Source organism: Lonchura striata, chromosome 5 (assembly GCF_050655825.1).
Source record: "Lonchura striata isolate lonStrDom1 chromosome 5, ASM5065582v1, whole genome shotgun sequence".
Taxonomy (NCBI): Eukaryota; Metazoa; Chordata; class Aves; order Passeriformes; family Estrildidae; genus Lonchura; species Lonchura striata.
In genome coordinates this window covers 34352968-34374859 of record NC_140707.1, presented here as the reverse complement: position 1 = coordinate 34374859, position 21892 = coordinate 34352968, and the positions used below count along the sequence as shown (strand labels likewise).

At 34.0% G+C, this 21892-nt stretch overlaps 2 protein-coding genes across 12 annotated transcripts in view; one reads left to right on the top strand and one right to left on the bottom strand.

The window, feature by feature from the left end:
- The window catches only part of FUT8 (fucosyltransferase 8), a 97248-nt gene that overhangs the window by 58912 nt on the left and 16444 nt on the right, over positions 1–21892 (top strand). For all 11 annotated transcript variants that reach the window (XM_021533259.3, XM_021533257.3, XM_021533253.3 and 8 more), the window contains 2 exons: positions 5020–5134; positions 11133–11370. In XM_021533259.3, coding sequence (XP_021388934.1) covers positions 5020–5134; positions 11133–11370 — 353 coding nt within the window. The remainder of the gene's footprint in view (positions 1–5019; positions 5135–11132; positions 11371–21892) is intronic.
- Positions 1114–21892, bottom strand: part of LOC110472148 (astacin-like metalloendopeptidase) — a 305051-nt gene continuing 284272 nt past the window's right edge. Inside the window, exon 18 of the mRNA XM_031504939.3 lies at positions 1114–11514. The gene's annotated coding sequence lies outside the window, so the exon portion shown is untranslated. The remainder of the gene's footprint in view (positions 11515–21892) is intronic.

Genomic DNA, 21892 nt, shown 5'->3' with positions numbered 1-21892 from the left:
ATAGTCTAATACCAGACTTCCTGACATTTGTCATGGTAACAGAATCACTTATGTGCATGTTATTGCTCTGTTTATAAAGCCAGGATGAGGCAGTGACTGCAGCGAAACTTTGAATTATGTTGTGTGCGTTTGATGCCAGAAGGTTCTTACATTGCTTTTTCCCAGAATGAGTCTTTTTCCCTAGTCCTTTCCATTGTACATCAATGATTATTAATTAATTAAGTCTTAATTTTTAAGTTTCTGCATTTCTGACATGCTTGTGTTCACATGTCACTATACTTCAGGATGAGGTGAAACCTGTTTGAAAGGTGCATAAACTCCTTTGCATTGAATTATAAAACTGCCCTGGTAGTTTTGAGATGAATCTCACTGTGGTACTAAAAGAAGTTTGTATATGATGCAAGCAATCACAACTGCTCTTTTTTTTTTCTCTGAGAATTTCTGTGTTAAGTACAAGTATTCTTTCAGTTGTCTATATTATTAAATGTAGAATAATCTGAAGTTTATTTAGTCTTTGTAATAGATCTGTGTAGACCTTCCTATCTCCTCAAATAAGACTAAAGTTATTTAAGCTAAAATCAAACAGCCATGAACTAGTTTTTATTAAACTGAATGTAAACAATCTGTTACAGTGTAGAAATTCAAAGGAATTGAAAATGTTTCTATGATATCCAGCCTGTGTTCCTGGTGCATTTGCAATGTTGCCTTCAAGCAGTAGAATTATCTTGTGTTGCAGAATGAACAACTTGGTTGCCTCTAGTCCTGAGGAAGTTTTTTCCTGCACCTTTGAGGTCAAGCTGTCTCCTTATTTCCCTTTAATCTTTCAGTCTTGTTGTGTGAATTGCAGGAAAATTCTCAGTTTTTGTGCACATCCTTTGGCATGCGATGCACTGCTGTCTCTGGAGTGTTCTTTGCCCTTAAAATGCACAGTACCTCCCCAGGGAGGGAGCACTCTCATCTTCCTTCCACACTGTCCATCTGCTCACGTCTCTGAAAGGAACACAGCATAAGTTTGGAATGAGCAAATCAGATGTTTGTCATTGACTCTGAGAAGCATAGGTTTTTGTTCTGTTTTTTTTGAGTTTGTTTGTTTTGGGGTTTTTGTTTATTTAGGGTTTTGTTGGGTTTTTTCTTTTTTTTTTTTTTACTTATTGCCTGTTTTGTTTGTTGGTTTGGTTTTTTAAGTGCATGTGCCCTTTAAATTTTTTTTAAAGGAATTAAGCCTATTGCCAAATGCTCTTTTGTTTACAGTGCTGTCTTAAAAAGTTATTTTCGATAAATGGAATACTGCAAGTGCAGCTGCTATTACTTAATTTTATTACATATACATTCACATAAATATACATAAAGATATCTGAGAAATTTTAATATGTATTATAATCTACTGTTTGGATTAGAAAGATTTGTGTTAATTATAAGTACTTAAAGGAGGTTTTCATGCTGTCCTTATTTGGGAAAACAAAGAGGTGGGTATCAAATGATGAGGTAGCTATGTAAGGAAAGAGGCTCATACTTGTTTTGTTTGTAAGGAAAGCCTTCTGTGTCACAGATTAAGACTTGCTTCGTAAGAGATGATAAACTTTGATTTCTGTGGTTCTGGACAAGTAGTATTAGAGTTTTTTGTTAATTTTGGTGATGTTAAGGAAATTGTTTACTACTCATATAATAGTGCTACTTGCTGGATGCCTTAATTACTGTTTGTTGGCTACGCCCTAGGAGCTGTGTGGATTTTCTCCAGGGCAGTGCTGGTCTTGCCTGTGTTTTTGTCAAGTATTTCAGTACTGATTCTGTTTGAGAAACAGTGTTGCCTAACACAAGAGTTTCCTTGAGAATTACATAACTGTATTCTCATAGTTGCTATAGGGAAGAGGGCTGTTGAGAGTAAATTTGTCTAAACATTGGAAAGACTATTTGATATTGAGTTATTAAAACAGAGCAAATTTATCCTTTAGTTGTCATGGTTGTTTCCTGTGTTGATAAAAGTTGTTTGCAAGGTGGCTGTTACTGAGTTTCATTCCTTCTCCTGGGGAGTAGCTGTCATCAGGGATTTTGTGGTAACTGGCCAACATTTGATGCACAGTATTTGGACAAGATTTCACATTATTTCCTTTGAATTACATATTTTCCTTTGAGTTTTTATTTGTTGGTCTAAAATATTTAGGAGGTTTAAATTTTTTCATATGATTGGAATAAATGTCTAGACTTAAAAACATCCACCCTTCCCTCTTTATTTTGGCAATCAAATACAGATGAAACACAGCCAGATTTTTTCCTCCATTCTGCTTTCCAGGAACAAAATACTTTTAAGTGCAGCTCCAAGATTTATTTTGCGGTATGAAGCAGCAACAGCAGCGAGTTGATGATGTTGGTTGGTAGCCCAGTGAAAGACCAAGTTTGATGCAGTGAATATCTGCAGTGCCACTGTGTGAAGTTTCCTGCCATTTCAGCACCTGCAGTAGCCTCTAATAACCCTGTGCAGGCTCATCCTTTGTCTGCACTGAGCTATCTTGGGCTCAGTGATCACCACTCCCTGTGCTTTTAACTCTCTCCACGGGGCATGACCCAGGTCTTTGGTATTTGTGTCTCTTCTAAATCTGTATTACTAAGTTATCACAGTGATCTGCCACACTCAAACTCTAGCAGATGTAGCTAGAAAATGCACATTTCTAAGCAGTAACAATCAAAGAAAAAAGGGCTTTGTGACTGTGTCTTAAAATAGCACTACCTTCTAATCATTTCTGTGTGATAACACCTGTGAATTTTTCACTTCCTGGTTTACTTCAGGGTTTTATAATTTTTTTTGAAGAAGATTATAGATACTGTCTGAAAACTCTTTCATGAATTTATAACATTTCCTGCAAATAATTTTATACTTTTTATGGTTTCTACTGAGCAAGGCTGCCTTTACTTAATGTGGTGAGTCACTGAGGCTGTGTAAGGACACTCTCACCCATTTCTCTTACCTCAAAAATTATCAAAATAATTATATTTCATCCATGAGGCTAATGATTAAAACTAAGCTACTGCCTTTTCTTTGTCGTGGTTACCATGGCCAGTAATATAAAAACTAAAATTTGTGCAACACTTTTTTGTTCTGTAGAAATAGGAAAAATTACTTAAGAGCTGACAGAATTTTTAATTGTTGATTTTTAATTGGTAAACTTTGTATTTTCAGTTATTTTTTCAATATTTAATGGAAATACATTTCTATAAAGGATGGGGGGAGAGTACACTGATTACTTATGCTACAGGTACAGAAACCTTTTTTAAGGCTAATGAAAGAGCATTTTAAAATGGTTTAAAATGTGGCAATGGGGTTGCACAGCTGCTTTTAATGATTTTTTTTTTTTTCATTTTTTAATGTTTAAATCTTATTTGTATTTTTTCTTTAAACACTCAACATGGTTACATCCTGATTGGGAGGAAAAACATATTTAAACTCCCAAGAAAATGCATTGGTTTCCTTTTCCAATATGCCTACTAGCCTATGTGTTTTCTGTAAATAGGGAAACTGTCTTAAGAGGAGCAGACCTTTTATCTGTTCAGTTATCTGTATATAATGCATTGTATTAGAACTAGTCCATCATTAGTTTTGTGGTAATTCTCTTTAAACTGTGTGTGCAAGTTACTGTATTATGTGTCTGTAATAGTGATTTAAAACTAGTCACTGGTGGTACTTTAAATTAATTTGTATGCAATGCCACAATAGGATGTTTCAAGCTCAATTACCTTGTAAAAGAAAATCGAGTTTATACAGTTTGAGATTAGAATGCAGATAAGGTTCTTCCAATTGATTGACAGAAGGTAAGGATTACTGCTGCTGAGTAATTTGGGTAAAATATTTAATACAATAATAGATGCTATAGTCAGTGTCTCTGTTACCCTGTATAGAAGCATGGGGATAAAGACCAGAATGAGTGTATGAGAATAAAATTACAGATCCATAAATCCAGTTATTAAATTAGCAAGAAAAGTTTGTCTGATAACTCTGCTGATAAATCAAATTAGGGCAGCTCTATCTTTATCTCAATGTTTACTGCTTCAATATTGTGCCATTGAAGTAGTTTCCTAGTAGGTGTATGCAGCCTGCTCCTCTCAATTATGGACAAGGGGTAGCCTTGGCTAATTGGATTTGTGCTTCCAGTGCTAGCAAGTGCTGCCAACAGCTTGACAAGACCACTTCAAATGTTGTTACAAAATGTGTTTTTCTTACCCTCACACTGTTTTTTGGTCACCTCCCAAATTTCTCTGCCTTTGTTCTGTTGCTTCTTTTTCTAGTGCTCAAACTTTTGGTTTATCAAGAATTTCAGGGAATAAATAGCAGCATCTGAAGTTCAGATGAAAATATTAAGAAAAGTGGTTCAAACGTATGTCTTTAGCATTGTTATGGAGAAATGTTTAGCAATATTAAATATTCTCAATCTGTGAAACCAACTCTGAAGTGACTGATTCTGAGTTGGGCCATCCTTTACTTTTAGAATAACCATTAACATTTCTAGAAACACTTTCAATAGTTTGTCTCTAGTTTTCTATTTCTTCACAAAAGCCACAGAGATTAAAAAGAAGTTTTTTCCAGGGTGGTACTGTTTGGACAAAATCAGTAATTTTGACTTACTTGCAAATTTCAACAAATGTCATATAACATTTTTGTTTTCATGATCATGAGTTCTTTATTCTCTTATTTGGCCAATGAAATGTTATAGCCCTAAGAAGAGAATCTCTAATGTATTAAATCATCTCAATTTAGTATTTTATAGTTCCTCAAAATTCATGTTTTGTAGTATGGATTTGCATGGCCATGAGTCTGTTTAGAATTTTTAATTGCTAATGGGTGTGGAACAACTGTTGGATGAAGGACACAGTCAGTCTGTCTTGGCTGCTGTTTGAATTGTGCAGTGGGAGGTAGCATGAAGAAACTGATTTTGAAGCTGCAATTGAAATACCTCTTTAATTTGTCTTTGGTTTCATGTAATGCTCCAAATTAGTAATGTTAAGATTGTTTTCCTTTGTTGTTTATAGGTCAATAATGACCGACTTGTACTACCTCAGTCAAACAGATGGAGCTGGAGATTGGCGAGAAAAAGAGGCCAAAGATCTAACAGATTTGGTACAGAGAAGAATAACTTATTTGCAGGTAAGAGGATTTTTTTCTTCTTATATATGTAGCTAAAACCTTGCAATAGAATTTAGGTTTAGCTAAAACCTTGCAATAGAATAATTACATCACAGTTTAAAAATAAATGTTGTTGTATGAATGAATTATGTAGAAAATAAGTCATTACATATGTTTCAAACATTATTTTATATGTATATGGAAGGTAATATTCTAAGACAATCATTGGGGCTTGTATTTTTGTTGTTGGTTATTTTGGTTTATTTGTTTCTTTGTGGGGTTTTTTTGGATCCGCAATTATTACTGGGCTCTACTTGCCTGTTTGAATTGTTCACTTTATTGTAAAAGATAATTGTCTTGTTGATTTTTAAAATTTTTGTCTTTAGAGTATCAAAAAGCATTAATATATTTGCATAGTTTTAAAATCAAAATTTAAAAGTCCTTGTATCAAACTTCTTAACTAGCAGCCCATTTTTAAAAATATAAGGAAGCAACATTGAAGTGCTTGTATAGTGTATTATCCAGTCCTGGATTGTTTCAGCAAATGTTTGAGACTTCTCTAGATGCTCGTATTTTTGACTTGATAAGGCCTTTTAAGTATATGTGCTGGTGTGTCTTTGTGTGTGTATAAAATCTAAATAAATCTTGATCTGAAGGTGTTGGGAGTTCTTTTCATGACTGAATGAATGCAGCTATATATGTAGTGATCAAAAGGATATTTAATGTAGCTTGTTTTATTTGTACTTGGTTTATTTTTTATGGCATGTGTGCAGCTGTTTTGTATGGTCATTCCTAATGCCTGATCTTTTCTCTTGTGTAAATAGCCGAATTTGTTTCTCAGATTTTCATTATTTCACAGTTCAGCTGTTGAAACCTTCTCTTCTATGACCAAGCTATGTATTTGTTGCTTGTTAAATGAAAAAAGACACCCTTCTGAGGAAAAAACATCTCTCTAAATTGTGCAGGAGTCATCACTTTATTGTACTCAACTCCTTTCTAAGAGCTATTCCTTATTTTCTCATTTTGATACCACTGTTTGTCAGTAGTATACTGTAATGCTTTTCATGCTGATAAATATAGCTTTTCTCTACCTTTTCTTTGTCTTTTACTATCCATTTGTTGTTGTCCTATTTAGTAAAATAACTGTGCAAGTAATCAAAAAAGAGCACAAATTTATTTAACAAATATGCACCAATGTAAAGCAGTCAAATGGTTTGAAATTGCACACATTTATATGCCTCTATTAATAATAAAACTATTTTAAAAAGAAAATAAAATTAACAAACTTTTCCCCTCAAGTTGGTGCCAAAAAAAATTATATGGGACATATTTGTAATTGTTTTTTTAGTTAAATATGAAAGGACTGGATAGCTTTTTTCTGGTACATGTTGAACATTGACAGCTGCCTTATTTTGGGACATCTCCCTGGGAAGTCATTTAGCTGAATGATTGTGAATAGTGATGACTGCTACTTCATCTGGATGACATTACCATAAATTTGATTTAATGAGGCTACATGTAACTAGTTTCCTATAGTTGGAGCAACATTTAAAAAGATAGGACTTTATATTTAAGGAAAAGGCCTTATTTTCAGAGTTGTTTTTTATCAAACAGATGAAGAAAATGCGCAAGAGAAGTCAGATAAGAGCACCTGTAGTGCTGTAATCAAGTGAATAAATTATTACGAAGGCAGCAGTTTTCTATCCCTTCTCTTTTGTGCCTATTTTTGTTCTGTTTATTTTAGGAAGTTTGTGATTCAGCATGCAGTCTTGTAATAGTAGAATATTTTTGCCTCTGATTTAAAAAAAACAAAACAAAACAAATCTTTTTGTTCAGCTTTAAAGGTTAAAAATACAATCAGGTGAGAAAAGTTGCTAAGTACTCAACAACCATCAATTATATTAGTCATAGTTTGCCTTATTCAAGTCATATTCTGCCTTACTGTTGGGCAACTAAATAGTATGTATGCAAAGAGAAGAAGACTTTTTTCACAAGACTTTTTTCTGAGCTTTCTGGACTTCACAGTATTTTTGGTGGTTTAATGTGTCACTTAGATTTTTCTGTCTTAAAGTGTATTAAATCCTGTCCCTCACATTAAAATTACTGATTAATGTTTTTAGCAAAAGTCCTCATGCTAAAATGACAAGAACAATAAAAAAGGCTTTGGGTACTTTGCATACATGCAAGGGGATGCACCCCATACAACTGTAATCAATCAAATCAAAAGTATCTTATATGGCTTCAGTATAATAACCACCTAAGGAAGTGTGGTTACTGTGGGTATCTGTGTGAGGTTTTCTCTAGGAGTGAGGAGCACAGCGTGTTAAAGTCCATCTGCATGCTGGGATGTTTCTCTCAAGCTGAAACTTGTGTGTCACAAGAGGGTAGAGGCAAACTATTGGAATTTCTTTTAGAGGAAGGTTTGAGATCTCAGGCTCTCAAATCAAATACCTACTATTTCTGACTAGGGAGAACATTTTCTTCCAGCAGCTGGAAGAAACTTCTGGTGGTTTGTTTGGACTTTTTGTTTCTTTGTGTGGATTTTTTCTGCCCCCAAAGTCATGAGGGGAGCTCATATGAAAAGGAAGGATTACAAATGACATCACAAAAGAAGGGTAATAAAAGATTGTATGAATTGTATTTGTGATAACTAGGTTGAGAAGCACCCGTTATTGACATATTTCTCAAAAAAAAGTGATTTTCCAAAGATTTTAGGTGGGACCCTCTTCTCCAACAGACTGTGTAGCATCAAAGAATAAAATGTCTATTGAAAATATAAAAAAAGAAAAACTTTGTTAATGAGCATCACAATGTGTTTATGGGGTTTTTCTGTAAATGGTAGCAGAGTGCTTTCCCACTCCACTCTAATCTGTTGTGATTCATTGGATTAACTACATTTCTCTGAACTGTGTTTATTAACACAGTGGTTTCTCATACAATAAAATGTATATTAAAGAGCAGGGTTTACTTTTGCCAGTTTGTCATGTGTTTTGATGGTTGACTACACACTGGAAGGTGGTGAGGCATTGAGGCAGTGCTTGGGACATTATTCCCACCTGAGCCTGCTTGCTGTGAATGGGCCAACGAAGAGCCCTGGAAGAAGAATACAGTGGAAACCCTGAATTTTGTGAGAGCAGCTGTATATGCCCATGTTCTTTGTGATGAAATACCATTAAATCCATCTTTCCAGTTGCAAAAAATCTACTTTTATTTTTGATGGTATTCTCTTCCATAGAAATATGTAATTCTAACCATTTTGCTGTTCTGAAAATTTGCTCATTTTTTCAGTTGCATTGTTCATAGAAATGATTCAGAGGAAGATAAAAGGTGTAAACTCTGGAATGGCTTGGTGATCTAATCTTCTGTGTATTGAATTATGTTTTGTGTGATTGGTCAGCTGTAGGTTTTTGTTTGTTTGGGATTATGTGTGGGTTTGTTAAATTTTTCTTTGGATTTTTTTGGTATTTGTTTTTACTCCAGTTTTATGGCTGTTACATTACAGGGCTTGACATTCGTGGAGGTCCCTTTCATCCCTATCTTGATTATATAGATCATTAAATTGGAAATAGGAGTGTGATCAGCAGTGTCTTTAGGGTTGAGAACAGAATGTACTACCCACTCAAATCAGGGATTTATAATCCTTTTCTGTGACTTTGTGCTAGGAGGAAAACTCTTCTGTCAGTCCTCATTGGTTTTAAAATTGACTGTTATCCATTATCATCTCAATACTTTTAACTGGTTTCTTTGGTTGGCAGTTTTGGTTATGAGCACCCAAGCTGTTCTGATGCTTGAAATGTAACTTTTTTTCCTTATCAATGGGTTATATTTTCACCTTTTCCTGGCAACACCAGTTGAAACTGCAATATATCCAAGTATCTCTACTTCCCTTTTTCTTTTAAAATTCTCAATAGACAATTGAAACTCAAATATTGCCTTGTCTTTTTGCTACTTGAGTATAGCAATTTGAAAAAACCCCACAGTGATAAAGAAATTAGTTAAATAGATTTCTTTTTAAGTCATAAGCTAATACTAATATATCTAGTTTTTAGTTAAGTCTACAAATAATGAAAAAACACAAGTAAGTTCATTATATTAACATGATAAGCAGTCACACTATCAAATTATATTTCATTGTGTGATTACTACTTGATTTCCATAATATTGTTCATAAGCTACTATATGAAGCTTTAATTTGCATGAAGTGAGAAGGGCACACCTTGACAATATTTCAAATATGTCATTGATTAAATGCTTTCATTTTAAAGGACACAAACATTTGGAGTTGATGCAAGTATATAAAGCATTATCTAAGGGCATTTCCTAAAAATTCACAGAAATTACCCCTTTCAAACACAATAGTGTTATGGCTTTAGGTAATAAAGTAACCTCCAGAGACTCCTTCTCCTCCCTGGTAGGACAGGGAGGAGAATAAATGGGAAAAAAACCCAAACAAACAGAAAAAAAAACATAAAAAAACCCATTGTGGGTTGAGATAAGAACAGCTTAACAACTGAAACGAAGCAAAATATGATAACATTAATGACAATAGTAATAATAAAAATATAATACTGTTGATAATCGTGATATGAGGATGTATTTTTTTCATGGAGTTCTTTCTTTGTGGACTTATACAGAATATTAGTAAGGCCTTCTTTCTCTTTTGAAAAATTGTGGGAAATACATTTGTTGTAATTTCAAAAGATACCTGCTGGGTTTATTCTCAAGTTATCCATTAAATTTGTGATGATAAAAGTACTAGTCTGAGGAATAAAAATTGGGAATGAAAATTTTATTTCATTTATTGATTTCATACCAAGTTAGGCTTTGAATCAGGTGTATTTAAAATGAAAAAAATAAAATGCTGAAGGTACAGCAGGTGTTCTAGAGTTTTGGGTTTATTTTGGATGTTTTATTATTCCCTGCCTCCCCCGCCCCACCCTGTCTGAATTGTCATCCCCTCCTTTACATAACTGAATGCACAAACTAATTTTATTTTAAAATATTTTAAGACTCAGAATATTCAGATTATTTTTAAGATCACTTGAAGGAGGGATCTGAGTTCTCCAGATTGGGATCATTTTTTTTTGAAGATTTGATTTGATTGTTGCAAATTTACAGAAAATTTTATTTAAAGTTTAGATATGAAAGAAACAGAATTTATATTGATGCTCAAATATCAGTGTTCTTACACCTTATCTGAAACTTTAATCCTGGATATGTTATGGAAGACCTTTCTGGAATTTAGAAGTATGTCTATAGCCATGCAAGTATGAATATGTATAAAAAGAGTACTATCTTTTATGTAAAGATAAACTCTGTGATTATGATGTTGTGTTGTCCACATACCTAAAAATTCCACACACCTAAAAATATTTCTTAGTTTGCAATTTTAAACATAGCATTCATACAATGTAGGCATTTGCCTTCTATCTTGTGGTTTCTTGGTTTGTGGAAGTGAAATATGTTATTTTATGGAAAGTGTATGCAGATTAAAATTCTGTCCTTTATCAGTCTGTTCAGGAATGTGTTTTACATTCTGTATTTACTATGTGGTCAGGTAGCCTGGGAAGCAGTCCCTTAATAAGCATTTGTTTTATTCTGTACATTGTAGACAGGTGGAAATCTTCTTTAATGAGATGACATGCATGCTTATTGAAAGAGAACTAACAAACCGGAAAAAATGCCAAGGGAAAAAGCTGAGAATCATGTTGATGAAATGTGAACTCTGAGTCCAAATGTTGGCTTTTTCTGACAGATTTACAAATGAGAAAATAATTTAAAATCTTGAATGTATTCTATTTTATATTAGGATAGTGAAGTATGTTCAATAAGTGTTCATGTTCACAGTGAAGAATTCACATAAAATTTTCACGGAGCTGAAGCTCACTCATCCATTTTAGTAGGAGATGTGTTATAGCAGGGTGGCTTCTGTGATTTATGACATTTGCCGGTTTTTCAGAAAAACTCAAGCGTTTGGTGTAGCTTCTCTTCAGCTCCACTTTTTCACCCATCCTTACAGAACCCGAAGGATTGCAGCAAAGCTAAGAAACTCGTGTGTAACATCAACAAAGGCTGTGGCTATGGCTGCCAGCTTCACCACGTGGTGTACTGCTTCATGATCGCGTACGGCACGCAGCGCACGCTGATCCTGGAGTCGCAGAACTGGCGCTACGCCACGGGCGGCTGGGAGACCGTGTTCCGGCCCGTCAGCGAGACCTGCACCGACAGGACGGGCTCCTCCACCGGCCACTGGTCAGGTAAGGCCCAGCCACCCGCTCCCTCCTGCTTGGGCGCACCTTCGCTCCCGCAGAATCCATTTGTTGTCTCTTCTGCCTTGTGTGGAGCACTCCAAGTGTGGCTGCAGCTGTGTATGTAAGCGCTTTTTACGTCTCATTTGACCACTGTGTTAAAAAACATTCCTTCATAAGATAGCACTTCATTGGCAGAGTTTTTTTAATACAAAAGTTTCGTATTTGGGATTTAAATTATGATTTTTGAGCAGGGTGCTACTGTGTTCTCTGCTCCATATCAATCTAATTTTCATGGGAGGAGATTATTAAATAGAGGCTATTGTTAATAAACTTTTTTTAAAAAAAGGGATGTTTCCAATATTAAGCAATAGAAATATAAAAGAAATGGTATCCAATTATCACACCCCAACAAAATAAACAAATAGTTGAAATAACTTCTAATGCAAGATGAGCAGATCCAAAATTGATGCTGTAAAAACAATGGCAATGTTAAATATTAATTTTTATTTGTATATCAGCAAGTTGGTCCATTCTTATATCATGCTGAACAATTTGCCTAGAATAAGTAGATGGACACTGATGTTTGAAGGATCAGGTAGCTTTGCTTGTGTAAAAACAATATTTGTTTTAAATTACATCTTTCTCCATGTGATTGGTAGTCAAAACATATCAACATCTTCAGTCTTTTCACTAGGACACTGCATACCCTGTTCATATGGAACCTTGAAGTAACTATTAAAGTTTTACAGGTCTGAAATTAACTTAATCAGATTTACAAAATCCAGTTTACAGGTTGCATGTAAACTTGTGTGTTTACACATTGAAACAGCATTTGCACATTAAAATAGCATCTGTTCTTCAGAGCTTTGAGATGCTGCAAAATCAGCTTTGAGAATTCTAGTGAGTTTGGTGAATGAGATTTTTTTTTTTTTTTTACAAAAAATGTTCCTTGGAAATGGTTGGACATTTTATAAAAACAACTATAAATGGACAACAGATATTGAGAACTGCAGATTAAGTTTTATTAGTATTTGGCAAAGTTAGTAAGTGAGACTACAGTCTGGACAAGGCTCTCAGTGGACTCTTCTACATCATTCAAGAATTTAGATGCAGGCAGTTTTGTGAGCAACTTTTGACCACGGTAAGCTGGAAAACAGTGCATTCATGCACATATGGCTTCAAAAGGTCATATGTTTTCATGAAAATCTATTTAAATAGATGATGATTTCCTGCAATATAGGCTCTTGCTGATGAAAATACACATAATGCTTTATTTTAGGTTCCTACAGTTTGGGTTCTTTTATTTTTCTTTTTTCTTTTTTTTTCCTTTTCAATTAGTTTCTAGATCAGGATCAATAGGTTGAAGGCTGTGCACATGAAATAAATACCCTGATGCAATCAATTATTTTTTAAATAAGGAATGCCACTAATTTGAGTTTTGATGTTCAAGAGCTAGAGGGCTATGAAAGACAATCTTTCTGTAGTCGGCCTGTTGGCCAGCCACACATGCTATAAACTGTGTTAAATTCTGATCTTGTGCAATGGCTTGGTTGGTGAGGATGAATGATGCTGACAAGGGATCTCTTTACTAACCTCAGCCTGGCTTCAGTAGGAGTTATCACTGGATACTTAATTGCTGCTAAATTTTAAAGACAGTTTATCTTGCTGAAGATTTCTGTGTGCTTTTTATGTCTCCCTAAATCTATATAGATTTTTATTTACTTGTATATCTGTTTATTTAGTCCCCGTTTTTTCAAGGACAGATAAGTCTGAAGTTCTTAACTCTAATTAGGAGCAGCTTGTTTGCAAAACCACACCTTTAATTTTTTTTTCCTCTATAAATTCTGAAATCAGCATAGGATTTTCTGTATTTTCAAAATAAATAAATTAAAGTGCATTGACATTTATAAATTTTCATTTTTCATAAGCAAAACATTTCTCCTATGTAGTGTAGGGATTTTAATTTTTTAAAAAATTATGTTTCAAAAATATTCATAGAAGTGAATCATTTTAGCAAGTGTTCAATGTAAATTATGGAAATAGGACAACAAGTCAAAAAATATATTCTCTAAGAGAGATGCTTTCATTAATTTACAGACCTGAATAGATAATCATTTAGTAAAATGTGCTTCATGACAAAATTGTTTAAATTTGTACATCTATTAATTGCTCCTGCTTGATATTTTTTAGTTTTATTCACAGCACAAAATTTTGCAGATTCTGAACTTTATCTTCAGTGAAACAATTTAGATTGCAATACCTTCTCCAAGAACTAAGATACTTGTATAAGCTGAGAATGCATATAGTTCTGAAATTTTCTTTGCCAAGTCCTCTCCTAACTAGGTATAAAAGCTAAGCTTGGTTTTGGAATTTGGGAAGTGGAATGAATTTTAAGGAGCAAGCTGATATTTGCCTGATAGCAGAAGATTAGTAAGATGTGTTCTCATTGGTGAGGATTTAAGGGTCAGCTCAGCCCAGGTGATGTCTTGCAGGAGTTGTTCTTTGTGTTTGATGTGGGAGTTCTGGAATGAAGTTCAGCTTTTCTGGCTTAAATATATTCTATTGCAGATTTCTGTAAATACAACAGTTATTTTACACTGTGGCATAAGTTTTCCTTGTCCTTTGTTTCCCTCATATTGTCATTCTAGAGAAAAAAATCTTGAGAGATGGTTGTATATATGCACGTCTTAGTTCTAAAATTATATCTTGCCTGTAATTGCATCTTTCTTGTAGTTTGTTTTTCTTTTGATATCTATGGTCAAACTGTTTATAAATAATTTAGGTAGGAATTTTTAATAAAAAGCATGAATGATTTACTAGTAATAAGAGCCAAAACATAGACAACTATAGGCATATTTATCATTAAATTTTTGATTAATTTTCTTAAAATTTATTAGTTAGCCAGGCCATAATGTTATTATCATTGTTGCATGCTAAAATGGAGCCTCTTCTTACCATTTTTCCCTTGCTGATTTATGATGTTATGGTGGCATTTTCCCAATAATAAATTGAAAGAGGTCTACAAAATAACGTGACAAAAAATCATAACTGAAAAAGAAAATTGAGTAATAGGAAGGACAAATTAATGTACTGTTAGAAGTCATATCTGCATTTCAAGCTGGAGAAGGAAGGGATGTAGAGGTAAAGAAGCCATCTACTTGCTTTAAATAACAGTATGTGCTCCTTCCCATAAAGCCTAAAAACCAGAAAGATGAAAGATAATGCGGAAAAGGAAACCTTCCTGCAGTTATCCTTGAATATTGATTTTGCTGCCTCTAACTATGGTTTGATGAATTTATGCTTTTGAGGAAGGGATACCCAGAGGGGAGAAAATGGCAGAGCTCTTCATTTGTTGGTAGTGCCAGTTTTTAAGTATTTATTGAAGTACAATCTTAAAATATGAATTAACTAATATGTTTATATGTATAATTCAAGAATGAGGATACTGTGAGTACACAAAATGAATGTTTAATTTATTAAAGTCTATCTGGCTACAGTAATCAAAAGGACTAAATAAAAATTGCAAAATCAAACCATAAAAAGTTGTACAGAATTAATTGGAATAAATTAAGAAGTTTCACTCCATGAACTAGATAGTCCATGACAGTAGTTTTTTATGGAAATCAGCTGCATATTGAATATTGGCCTAAAAAAAAACTCCTTGAACTTGCATACAATTGTATGAATTATGTTTTGCTCTTACATCTCACTCTTACTTATAAAATTTTGCAGAAAGAATGGATTAATTTCTAGTTCTAATTTTTAACATTGTACTTATACAGTGACTTTCATTAGTTACATTTTAATTCAAACAAGGTGTGTTTCTGTAAATCAAGCTGGAGATCGGTGATTTGAGAGAACAGAGTGGAACAGCAACCTCTCAGAGCTTCCCCTTTTTTCAGTTGTGTTAATCTTGAAATTAGACCACTGATACTGTGTAGATTTTTTGTCTTCAAGATGCCTTGTAAGATACTCTGTATAAAGACATTTGTCTGTGTAAACACAGAAATATATTTAGGAAGTGGTAACTTTTAAAAAGACCTTGGAATTCTAATGAAGTAGGTCTGAGTTTTCAGAGCAATGCAGTAGCCTAAAAGAGCTAAGTGTGATCCTTGTTCAAGTCTAAGTGGAGGGTTATGGAACAATAGCAAGAAGTTATTTTCACTGTGCAGAGCAAAGACAGGCTGCAGGACACTGTCTGCTTCTGTTATCTGGCCTTCAAAATGAATATCGATAAATAGGAAAGGATTCTGAGAAAAACCTACGCTGATTCAAGGACAAAAAATCTACTTTACAGTTGGAGATTAAGAACCATAATTCAGTTCTAAAATCAAACAAGTTTTAAAAGCTGGTCCTGCCACATTTTATAGGTATTTCTATATGTGAAATATTTCTACTTTTAGACAAAGATGTGGCTGGATTATTTTGATTAGAGATGAGATCTGCTTTTTGGCAACAACTTGCTGGTGCTGTTGACCCCTGTTATGGCAACTGGTCCAGAAGCAGAAAAGCAAAAAAAATGCATGATCTGACATTGGAATTACAGGAGATGTAGTCTTTTCTTGTAACTAGCTTTATTTCTTTTGGGGATTTTCAACATGGAAGAATGTTTGCCTTTGGCTTTTTAGAGTGGGTAAGGGTTTTTTTAAATTTGTTTTGTAGTGATACTTTTAATATTGTCTTACAATTTGTGTCATGAAGTTCACTTGTGCAGTCCCTAATCTGCCATACTAAACTAAATTAATTTGTATTTTAAGGAGATTGTAATAAAATACATCTGTGTGTTCTTTCATGCTATAATCAATCAAGCCAAGTTTATCCTAATTAAGCCATTTATGTGGCCTAAATGTACCACTGGTTCTCATCTAATTATATGAGGAATTACATCAAATCTATTCTTGGGTAAAAGAATGGAGTTCTTGGAAGCTGTTTTGCTTGTCAGTGGTATTTTTTAACAGGATGGGAGATAAATGGGAAATACTTTCATTTAAATATAACTATTATCCAGTAAATTATCTGATAGAAGTAAGAATGTCTGTATGTCATTAAAGGTTAATGTATATTATTGTGCTATCTATCAAAAAATGTTCAAGAAGCAAAAACATAGGGTATGCAGTGAGTTCTCCGTATGTCATTGCTAATTTAGGTTAAGATTTGATGTCTGTATAAGAGGCAATTGAGTATTTGATAATAGTTCCTTGCATAGACAGAACCATAAGCAAATTAGCAAACATGTTCCATGAGAATTATTTAACTGTGTTGAAATGAAGAAAGATAACCTAAATGTGCCCTGACTGAAGATAATTACTTTCCAAATAGCAGGGGCTTCTTTCCCTACATTTCTTGATAAGGGAAAGCTGAAGTCTTAAAAATCCAAAGAATACATGGAGGCAAGGAAAAGGATTCTTGACTCTGTTCAGTGGTAAGAATAATCGATCACACATTTGGTCAGAGATCTTAAGCTGTTCATATGAAATACTACACTTTGCAGCATGACTTTCCCTTTTTCCTAGCAGACTGATGGTGCCCCCCCACAGTGTAGTAGCTAACTAGTACCTGTAGGTCAGTGGTTAATTGCAAACCTTCCTCACAAGCATTAAATAATGGATGAAAAATTACAGATTGGTAAACAAATGTCCATTACAAACTGGAAAAAAGGTTTTTGCTTAACTGTCACCCTTCTAAGGATTGTTTAACAAGCAAAAAAGCTACAAATTAACTTAATATTAGAGTTTATTTGATTTTTATTTTGAAGTTTTTTTCAAAAAACTTTTTACTTGAAAAGTTGTGCTGTAGCATGCACAGTAGGGAAAAATAGTGTATTTTGTACTCAAAAATCAGGGTTTTTTTTTAACATGAAGAGATGGCATGAGGTAAATTAAGTATGTTAAGTCTCAAACTGCAAAGTTTGAAATGTTAATCTGACTTCTTTGGCTGCATAAATTTCAATCCAAACAGAAGTATCAGTAGGTTTTTGGGGAATTATAACCTGCATTAAGGTTTTGAATAACTTTTTAACGTATTACACTGGTAATTACAATGTCCTAATTAAGTAATATTGCCTATTTTTAAGTAATCTTTAAACAAGGGTAACCTGAGTTGGCAGCTGTGGAGTTGAATTCAAGTCATCCAAACCCTTACTATGTGTTGAAAATGACTAATGCCATTTCCAGGTGGGAGACGTCCCAGAGCACTGCAAACACAATGGGTTATATGGCTCTGGTGCTTAGGAATATATCAATTATTATGGTGGCCATTCTTTATCTTCATGCAGCTACTCTCACTTGTTTACAGTAGCACAAGGCTGCACGTTTCATTTGTTTCATTGTAACTTCACCAAGTGTAAAAGGTTTTTGTCTTTTTGCATTTGAGTAATGAATTAAAAGAGAACCTTAAAATGTCAGCTAATTCTCAAGATATATCTCTTGTCTAGGTTTAGAATGTCATATTGAAAAGCTGCTTATAGGCAAATGGCTCTGAATGAAGCTTTTCCACCATGTGAAATAACTGAAAATTATACGAAGACTTATATGGTAGAAATAATTTCTTGCAATATATATTTTTCTTCTCAATCTTTAGGCCTTCAGCCCACTGATTTATTTGTGGTGTTTGTTTGATTTATTTGAAAATCTGTTTTTTATTGCACTGATCTCCTACCCATATTTGAAGATCCACATTAATTTTAACATTTAGTTTAATTTAGTATTTCAAATGAAATGATAAATATTTTATATTAAAAGAAAAAATATTTTAATACCTTATTTTGGGCACTGCACATCCATTAATGTGAGTTTGCTAAAGTTGTGTAGAAAAAATCTTTGGAAGATGTTTTCCTTTATCTGATATTACATAAATCCTGTGACAAACCTGAACAAAACAGGTTTTTTTTTTTTAAGTACCCTTAAATAAAATAGTGGTTTTAAGTTTCTGATAATGTGCAAATTAATAATTGTTTATTACTGTAATCGTTACGGAGAAAGCATCTCTATTTTTGTGTGATTTTTCTTGATTTTTTTTCTTAATACTTCCATTACATTTCTTCTGTGACTGAAGATCAGAAAAATATCCTTTTCCATTATTTCAGGCTTACATTCTTGATGTTCTCCTTTCATGTTGGTAGACCATATGAAGGAGAATGCATCCTTGTTTCTTTTAGATGCATTGTTAAGGTGACGTGTGCCTCACTGCTATGAATCTCAAACAACATAGAAGGTTTATTCTCTCCTGTTTTATTTATGGATAGCTAAAATGTCCTTTTGTCTGCAAATACCTTGAGAGCTGTGTTCCATCTGGACTTGAGTATGGAGGAACTTTTACTTATTCATTGAAAGAGGAGTCCTCCAAGTGTTCAAATTAGAACAGTGAAAGATTGGGAGTTATAAACCACTATCTCAAAAAGACAGAAAATATCTTGTCTAAACTGGGAGTGCTTCTCCATTAGATGCCTGGACAGGCAGCTGCAAATATTATGCTCCATTGTCATGACCTGTTGAAAACTTCTAGGTCATGAGATATGAAATACTGTCTGCATGTTGTCTTGTTTTTTTACATGCTTATAACATGCCTGTTTCTGGCTTGAGTGTATGTCCAGTCAGTATATGCATGCAAGAGATAAATCCCTGAAGTAGTTGAAGGATTATTATAAAAATAAGCTATTTTCTATTCCAGAAAAGATAACCTAACATTTAAAGCAAGCATTTGGAACTATTTTCAAATCTACAATAATTAACATTAGACTGACGTGGAGAATAAGCTTCAATGCAATTGTTTGAAATCAAATCCAAAACTGGTTTTTCATCAATATAGTTGTAATGATATTTTTTATGTGTTCCTGAGTTATTTCAGCTATCCTTATGTATGATTTTACTTTTAAAACATCAATTCTGTTTACTTGAATGACTAGACTTGGGTAACATGGCAAAATCCCTTTGCATTTATAACAGTGTATTTGCCTTTGCAAATACATTTCATTATATTTTCTGGCAGCTGGGGAGTTGGAGCGGCTCTTTATCAGGTACCCCTTTCATATTGGCTCTTTAGATGAAATGGGGCATTGTTCAAAAGAAGTTTGAATATATAAAGATAAAAGGAAAAAGAAATTGCTGGGTAAGCTGCTTGATTTCTACCTAGTTTGATGGTCTCCTGACTGTTCTCTGAAGTCCATTTGTACAATCTCTTCATCTGTAAACTTTCCAGCTGACACGCTGGGTATCTAAACAATTGAGGATGGGAAAGATCTTTACTTTTTAATGTTCTCTCAAAGTGATGTGACAGTTGCCACATAAAGCTTCTGGTAAGCGATGAGAAGTTTTCAGTAGAGTGAAACAGAAATATTGGTCTTTATAATGCAGCTCACCTGAGCTGCTAAAAGGGGAATGGGGGCTCTGAAGGCACCTCTGCTTTTGTTTTTTAAGAGACAGAGCTATTGCAAATGCAGAAATTGTTACACTCAGTTGAAGTCTCCATCAGGTCAAAAGGGAAAACATTCACTGGAATCTCATCACTTGTTAGGACAGTAAGAGCAGTGTTCATCTTTGTACTATGCTTTTGATTATGGGTAGGATTATCAAAGAACCAGAATAACATGGGAAAATAAATGTTATTGCAAGACTGTCACTTGTGTTACAAAGACATGTTGGTAGTTCAGTGGCTCTGGGAATTACCATTTTTGCATGAGCAGAAAAGACTATCATTAAAGTTTTACTTTCTAGGAGGGAGATGATAAAATAACATCTTTACAGATTTATTTTAGACAAGTTTCTTGTGAGAGCAAAGGTTTTCTCATTGTGCCTTACCTTTCTCTCTGCTCTTTTTCTTCTTAAGCCTAAATTAATTTAAGTCCTGAATATTGGATGAATTTTGAACAAATTTTACTAAAATAAATAGGTCTTGCTAAGGTCTCCCAAAAGTCCTCAAAATAGGTAGACTGGATGTATGCAAAGAGCCACTAAAGTCAACCTGCAGGCCTGTGAAGAACTGAGAGACAGTGATTGATCACAGATGCCACTTTTCAACACACAAACAGTACCCAGAGAGGTAAGAGACATGTGAGGGTAGCTGCAAGAGTTGTGCAGGAGAGGAGAGGAAAGAATGGAGGAAAGAAGCCTTGGAAGTGCTGGATTGAGAAAAGTAGTAGAAGGCATGTTGGCATGTATGAAAGCATTTTGGTTTATTCACTCCTGAAGGTATTGAGATTCAGCCCCTTGGGATGACAAATGGGACAACACTATCCATATGGAATGTGAAACCTGGGAAAAAAAGGACTATATTCATTTTCTTTAAATCAGAATTGCACCAAATTTATTCAAGATCTGTCTGCCTTAAAAGGCTTGATTACATAAAGGATGATTAAAAACTTAGTAAGTGGAACACTTGTGAGAAATAGTTCAGAAAATCAAGTTAAAAAATGCTGTATTAAAATTTTACAAAGCAAAATCTTAGTGAAAAAATCCCCATTTAGGTATATGAGTTGTATTTTACATTGACTAGTTTAAAAAAAAAATATTATTTTTACATCATGGCAATTCCATTTTATAATTCAACTATGGCATAAAGCTTTTGTGGGGTAACTTTATTTAAGTTTGCAAATGCCCAGAAGATAGTTGTAGGAGGTGTAGTCTGTATCACAAAACAGATAAAAGCATACTTTTACTTTTTTCTGAATTAGTTGACAATTCATGGAGAGCGTAACATGACATAACTTTGCATAGTTTTCATTTTTTACTATGTCTGAAAAGCAAAGCACTGAAGCTCATTGATGAGCCCTGAAGATGCTGTCCCATGCAATATGTAACAGGAACCAGCAGGATATTGAGGAGCAGTGAGAGAGTTCAGCACAGTCCTCTCACCACGCCCTGTGCTAGTCAAACAGCCTTCCCAGCACTCTGACATATCTCCTGTGGTTGAATTTAGAGTTGTTCACTTGGGAAAAACTCCAAATTGGCAGTCAGTCTTCGTGCTGTAGAGCTTGGCTAAATAGATCTGTGATATGTCTAAGCAAGTTGGTATCAGCTTAATTAAGTACATTATAGAAACAGAAGAGCAGGGAAGCTATTCCATTTTTACGTCAGTTTATTCAGTTGTGTTTCTAGCAAGACAAACTGAAATTAAATTGAAATTCTCAGTTATAAGACAGGAATGTCCTTAGCATGGTGTTCTTTGGCATACTTTTAAGGACTTCTTGAAAAAATTAGAATTGGCTGATGAATTTTGAAATATCAGGAGAGTGAATGATCAAACAAGTTTTCATTTAACTTTAACTAATAGTAGTGATTGTGTGGTAAAATGTCATCCTCTTTTCAGGTAAGAAATTAATCAACACCCAGTGAAAATGCCCATCCAAGCTCACATATGAGCCAATGTTCAGATGGCAGTAAGCTTACCTAAAATGACAAAATTCCAAAGGTCTTTTTGAGTCAAATCAACATTTTTCAGGCTTCCAAAATAAGTTGATAAGAAAGATACAAACAGCAAAAGTTATTTTAAAATGGGTTTTAATTTAGAGTAAGTTTGAGAAGTAGACAGATGA